The sequence below is a fragment of the Piliocolobus tephrosceles genome, unplaced genomic scaffold (assembly GCF_002776525.5).
Source record: "Piliocolobus tephrosceles isolate RC106 unplaced genomic scaffold, ASM277652v3 unscaffolded_36738, whole genome shotgun sequence".
In the NCBI taxonomy this organism is placed as follows: Eukaryota; Metazoa; Chordata; class Mammalia; order Primates; family Cercopithecidae; genus Piliocolobus; species Piliocolobus tephrosceles.
The window spans coordinates 1-6216 of record NW_022320685.1 but is presented as its reverse complement, the minus strand read 5'-3'; the positions used below and the strand labels follow the sequence as shown (position 1 = coordinate 6216).

General features: G+C 46.6%; 1 gene segment (V, D, J or C); it reads left to right on the top strand.

The window, feature by feature from the left end:
* Positions 1–3783: 3783 nt before the first annotated feature.
* Positions 3784–4332, top strand: LOC113222947. The segment is given in 2 exon segments: positions 3784–3880; positions 4010–4332. Coding segments are annotated over 2 exon segments (369 nt in total).
* Positions 4333–6216: the final 1884 nt, after the last annotated feature.

Below are 6216 nucleotides of genomic sequence, written 5' to 3'. Positions count from 1 at the left end.
CTTGGGGCTCTGCAGGTGGGATATGCACCACCAATCTCTTAGGTGGGGCACTACCCGATAGACCAGAAGGACCCCAGGCCCTCTGAAAAATGACTTCTCTCTCATCCATCTTGAGGGACATCTTTTCTGGTTGTCCTTCTCATCCTCTTCATGCCGACATGGGAGACATCATCCCCTGCTTTTTAAAGAGGGACTCCTTCACCTTCCCAGTCGTCCCAAGTAGATGCCCATGCTGGTTCCAGAGGAATCAAACCAGGGTAGGTAATGAGTTATATTAGCCACCAGCTGAAAATATTCCCCGAATGTCCAGGATCCACCCATGCTCTCTGACCATCACCAGAGTGAGTGAATCTCTGACATGTGGGTAAGAGTTTCTCCCATGGACTCCCAGCCAGGCTGTGAGGCAAGATTCCCTTCCTTCAGTGCATGGGGCTCAGTGCAGCTGCCTCCCTGACCAAGTCTTCCTGGGACACTAAGCTTATCAGCTTCTCTCCCCCAGGGACAGTTTTTGGTTGTCCTAAGCCTAGCTCAGCTCTGCTATGGACTTGGCATCCTGAGATCCCATTAAACGCCCCCTTGTGCCTCAACGGAATAACCTGGAGTAAACAGTGTGAGGTGACCCTGCTTTCTGCCCCCAGGGCCTCTTTTCCTCCATGGCACCAGCACTGCCCTATTGGCCAGCAATCCCCATCTGCCCATTCAGGTCTCTACACTGCCTACTGTGAACAGTCACAGATCATAAACTGATTGCCAAATTTGTGCAGATCATCTTGACAGTTTCTGCGGAACTGGGTGCCTTCTCACAGAACCAGGAAGTCACAAGCAAGGCCAGCTCTAGAGAAGAAATGGGGGAGTAATATGCGTCACAGCACCTGAACACTATAAAGGGATTTTGCTGTAGTCCTACTGGGACACATCCTGGTGATATCTCTGAGAACCAGTCCTGGTCCCTGCAATAGAAAGCCCACTAAATAGGACAGTAAGCTGGGAGGCTGTGCACAATTTGTGCCATGTGTGAGCTGTGTGTTGACTGTGCATTTATGTGTGTACATATGTGTACATGTGCACTGAGTGTTGAAAGGAAGGGTTGTCAGTGCCAAATGTCCCAAACTCAAAACTTTTCTGTTTTCCTAAATAATCTCCTTCTATCTTTACTACCTTTGTACTATCGTAAGAATAAGGATAATGATTAGGGCAGAAATAGTAGGAGGATGAATAATGTTTAATTATTCATTCTTACGTGTTTCTTATCAAGCACTCTTCAAAACAATTTATATTTATTAAATCACTCAATATCAACCGCTCCATGAGCCAAATATTGTCATTATCTCTCCATTTCCAGTTGGAGAATCTGTGATACAGATTTTGAGACATGAGAAAGCTAAGGCAAAGAAAGGAAAAGGAATTTGACTGACATCAGAACTAGAAAGCGGCTGACCCAGGAGCAGAACCTGAGGTCTTCCAGTCCCAGAGACCCTGTTCTCTAACAACACCTTGTGGGCCTGTCATTGTGCTTTAAGGCAAAACATTGGCATCTTCCTAAGACTCCAGAGACTTCTCTGTACTTTTTAAAATCAAGTAACTCATATTTGCAGTGAATTGCAATGCAGTGGGAATTCTCCGGTGCTGAGGAGTCTACTAGGAATATAATATCAATGACTTTAAAACTTTTCAGTAGCCACATTTTAAAAGTAGTAAAGAATGGGTGGAAGTAACTTTCATATTATATTTTCTTTAACTGAGCTTATCCAAACATTATTTCAGTATGTAATCAACATAAAAATACTGAGACATTTTGTTATTTTCCTAAAACCTTTCAAAATCTGGTTTGTTTTAGCCCCACATCACATCTTAACTTGAACTATCCACACTTCAAGGACTCAGCAGCTCCCTGGGACTCATGATTGCTATATTGGAGAGAGCAGATCCACATAAATGATGGTCCATTTGGATCACAGCCCCTCCAGTACTTACTTAGAACCAGCTTGGGGCAATGGAGAGTCCTATGACACAGAAGGCCTCCCTAGGGAAGAATGGCTGTTCCATTTTCCAACCAAAATAGAAATACGGAGGACTCTCAGAAACTAGGGAATGTTTACAATGTGTTTCACGCTTCTTCCCTTCTCAAAGACATGGACCATAACTTCCAGTTCGAAGTCTGAGCCATCAAAGGCATTTTTTCCTATTGGTCAGTGGAATGAATGGCAATGGTCCCTGTGAATTGTGCTCCAAGGATCCCTTTCAGTGGGAAGACTTACAAAAAAAAACAACTAAAAGTAGGAAGTTATAGTTTATACATAGATCTAGATGAAAGAGGGCTGATCATGAGGAATATAGTATTGAAGGTGAGTGTGTTGCTATTCTTCACAAAGGGCTGTTTTTGTCTAACTCACAAGCATCAATCATTTTTATGAAGGTGTATTTTCCCAGGGTGATCTTACCAAGTTACATCCAATCCTGTATCAGGACCCACAAGCAAGGGTGTCAGAACTGACCTGCCTGAGTGGTCAGCAGGAAACAATGTGGAGACTCTGAGGTGTCAAGTGACAGGAGGAGTGGAAGCATTGGTTGGAAAGGGCTTGGCGGAGCTGTAGTGACATGCTCAACCAAGTACAGGAACAGGCATATTGGTGTCATATGGCCTCATCTTATTTCAGTTATCTCTTTACACCAAACTCCAAAGTGCAATGTGTTGAGGCATCTGTCTGTACCCATGGACGCCTTGGGCTTCATACATTATTTCTATTTCTAATGAACCAGTGTTTTGTTAATGAATTCATTTCATCACATCCTTAGTAGTTCTAGGTTGAAAAGCAATACATGTCTCTAAGATATTAGGTAGGAAATATTCTCCCACCACTCGTATTTATTAAGGTTAAAATGCTTCAGTATCTAATGTCACAGTTGTCCAAATTTAATACCCTTTACCTTGTTAGAAATGGAATCCTAAGCCTAACTTGCCTGGAGAGGAGCCTGGCATGAGGAGCATGACCACATATCTGGATGTCCCCGATGTCACTGCTAACACACGCTCCTCTGTCACTTGCCATGAAGGCAGCAGAGGGAGCATCCACACCTGTGTCCAAGGGACTCAGAGGACAGGGCACCTGATTAATAAATGTAGGGTGTGATAAGTGGGTCCAGGGTCGTGGATGAGGGAGGAGAAGATGATGGGGAAGAAGTAGGAGACAGGGTAGGGAGGAGTGGAAGGTCAGGCTCTGAGGATGGATGAAATCCTGACTCCACTCAGTACTCTCTGGGAGGATTTGATAAATCTTGTAACCTCCTGATGTTGGTTCTCCCATCAGTACACTAAAGGAGAGGTCGTGTCTTAAGCGTATGCTTGCTGTGGGGCTATTGTGAATGTGTGGTTGAGGTGGCGCCTGTAAGACACTCTCTCCAAAGGGCCTGGCACATACTAATACCTCAAAGCAGTCATTCTGCTTGAGCTCCGGATACATGGAGGATGGCATTCCTCCTGTATGCACTAGAGGGCACTGTGGGCCTTGTTTTGAGGACCCTAATGACTCCCCTGGTAGGCTCAAGTGCAAAGGGTATGACTTGATGCTTCCTTTGAGGCCCCTTCTATTGGGTAAAATTCATGCTCCATTCATGACACCCACCTGGTCCTTCTTCTGAACTTGAGAAATTGCCAACATGAAGTCCTCAGACTCAGAGCTCAGACAGTAGCTCAGATATGCTGGAAAGTGGAGAGCAGATTTGCATTCAAAGCTCCTCCCTTCTTGAGCTTCAAGAAGAGGATAAGACAGGAGCTGACAGTGTCCAGGTTCCACTGGGCAGCCTTGAGTAGAGCTCTTGGAAGTCCCTCCAACCATGGCCTGGGTCTCCTTCTACCTCCTGCCCTTCATTTTCTCCACAGGTCAGAATATCCCCAGGGAATTCAGGGAAACCCCTTCCCTGCTATTTTCCCATGAGCTCCAGTCCTCAGGGGCATTCTTTCCAGTTCTCCTGTGCATTCAGCATCATTCATGAAATTCTATGTTTTCAGGTCTCTGTGCTCTGCCTGTGCTGACTCAGGCCCCGTCTGCATCTGCTTCGTTGGGAGCCTCTGTCAAGCTCACCTGCACCCTGAGCAGTGAGCACAGCAACTACTATATTATCTGGTATCAACAGAGACCAGGGAGGTCTCCCTGGTATATAATGAAGGTTAACAGTGATGGCACCCACAGCAAGGGGGACGGAATCCCTGATCGCTTCTTGGGCTCCAGTTCTGGGGCTGACCGCTACCTCACCATCTCCAACCTCCAGTCTGACGATGAGGCTGAGTATTACTGTGGAGAGAGCCACACGATTGATGGCCAGTACGGTTGAGCCACAGTGACACAGGCAAAGGGGAAGTGAGGCCAAAACCTCCCACCTCCCCTTTCTCCTCAGAGTCAGCAGCCCTGGGTTCCTCTCCAGTACCCTGAGACCTCTGACTTTCTTCCCCGAAGACACCCCTAGGCAGAGGAAGATGCAGGCCATGATGGAAGCCATTTTGAAAACTCACCTTTCTGTTTCCTCCACAACAGTCTGTGGGGACCATGCTGGGAGAGACCAGAGCAGCCCAGGCAGGAAAAGGACCCTGAGAGAGTGGCTAGGATGACAGGACCGTGTCCCAGAGTCTCATTGTGCCCTGTGCTCCATCACCAGGCTCTGCCCCAAGAAAGGACATGAATCTTGACCTGTCACCCACCATTTATGAGTTCAATTTTTATATTTTTTAACATATAAAAATAATAATCTCCAAGATGCTAGGAGCAATTTCACTGAGTCTCATCATGGAACTCTGACCTCCCCCAGCATGTCCCGTTTCTACTATCTCCTGTTCAAGATCAACTCAACTCCATTACCCAGATCAGCTGCTGGATGATCAAGACAGGGCTGTGAGAGCTGAAGAAACTTTAAGGTCCATGACGAGAACACGTCAAGAAGGATTTATGTTGGAGCTTCCTTCCCCATGGATATTCACATCAACAGAGGATGTCTGGGTTCTTGTCTATGCCTATGAATACCTAAGACATGAACTGAGGGGGGTGTGTGTGAATATGGTGCGGGCAGCACTTCCTCACTCAACACCAGAGACAGTCTGAGGAAACTGGGTACAGACATGGAGTCAGGGCATATTTTTATACACTCAATTAAGCCCTTATCCTTCTCGGCTCACCAAGGAGCCACCCAACAAGACCACAACAGGAAGAGAAGTAGATTTCCATCAAGAGCCTTCCCTTTCTATGGTAAGAGTCCTGGAAACCCACTGTCTAGTTGTGGGATCAGAGGCACAGCTCTGGGGCATCTCCACCATGGCCTGGACCCTCCTCTGCTCACCCTCCCCACTCTCTGCATAGATGCTTCTTCCCAGGGAATAAGCTCCATGGAACCAGGGGTCAGCCTGGCGCTGACCTTGAGCTCAGTGCAGGGAGTGATGCAGGGTGTGGGGCTATGGGAATGAGACCCTTATTCTCAGTCTCACGTCTCCTGTCTCCTCTTTCAGGCTCTGTGGCCTCCTCTCAGCTGACTCAGCTGCCTGCAGTGTCTGTGGCTTTGGGATGTACGGCCATGATCATCTGCCAGGGAAATAGCATAGGTGACTCTGATACAAACTCATACCAGTAGAAGCCAGGTCAGGTCCCTGCTAATCTATGGTGACAGCAACTGGCCCTCAGTGATTCCTAAGCAATTTTCTGACTCCATATCAGAGGACATGGCCACCTTGATTATTAATGTGGCACAGGATGGAAACAAGGCTGATTACTGTTGCTCATGGGACAGCACTGCTTCTCATCTCACAGTGACATGGCACACAGTGAAGGGAGATGCCAACTCCTTCCCATCTGTGTCATTCTCTCCCTTCAACCTCAAGAGGACTGTGGTCACGGCCATCAGCAGGTCTGGCCCAGTTCATTCAGACTGGAGACCCCCAGGCTGCCCTTCCCTCCAGTCCTCCAGGCAGGCTCATTAGATGGTAAATCAGGAGTGGATACACAAACTATTATTATCATCATATTCCAATTTTTCATGAAGTAGAAGAAGGACTGAACATGTTAAGTAGAAGCATAGAATACCAAAAAAGAACTAATTGAGCTTGTACAGCTAATAACTGCAATGTCTGTCACTTTAAAAACATACAGGAGGTGATTGACAATAGATTAGATGATGTAAAACAAAAGATTAGCAAACTTAATAATGTAGCACTAGAAAATATTCAAAATGCAG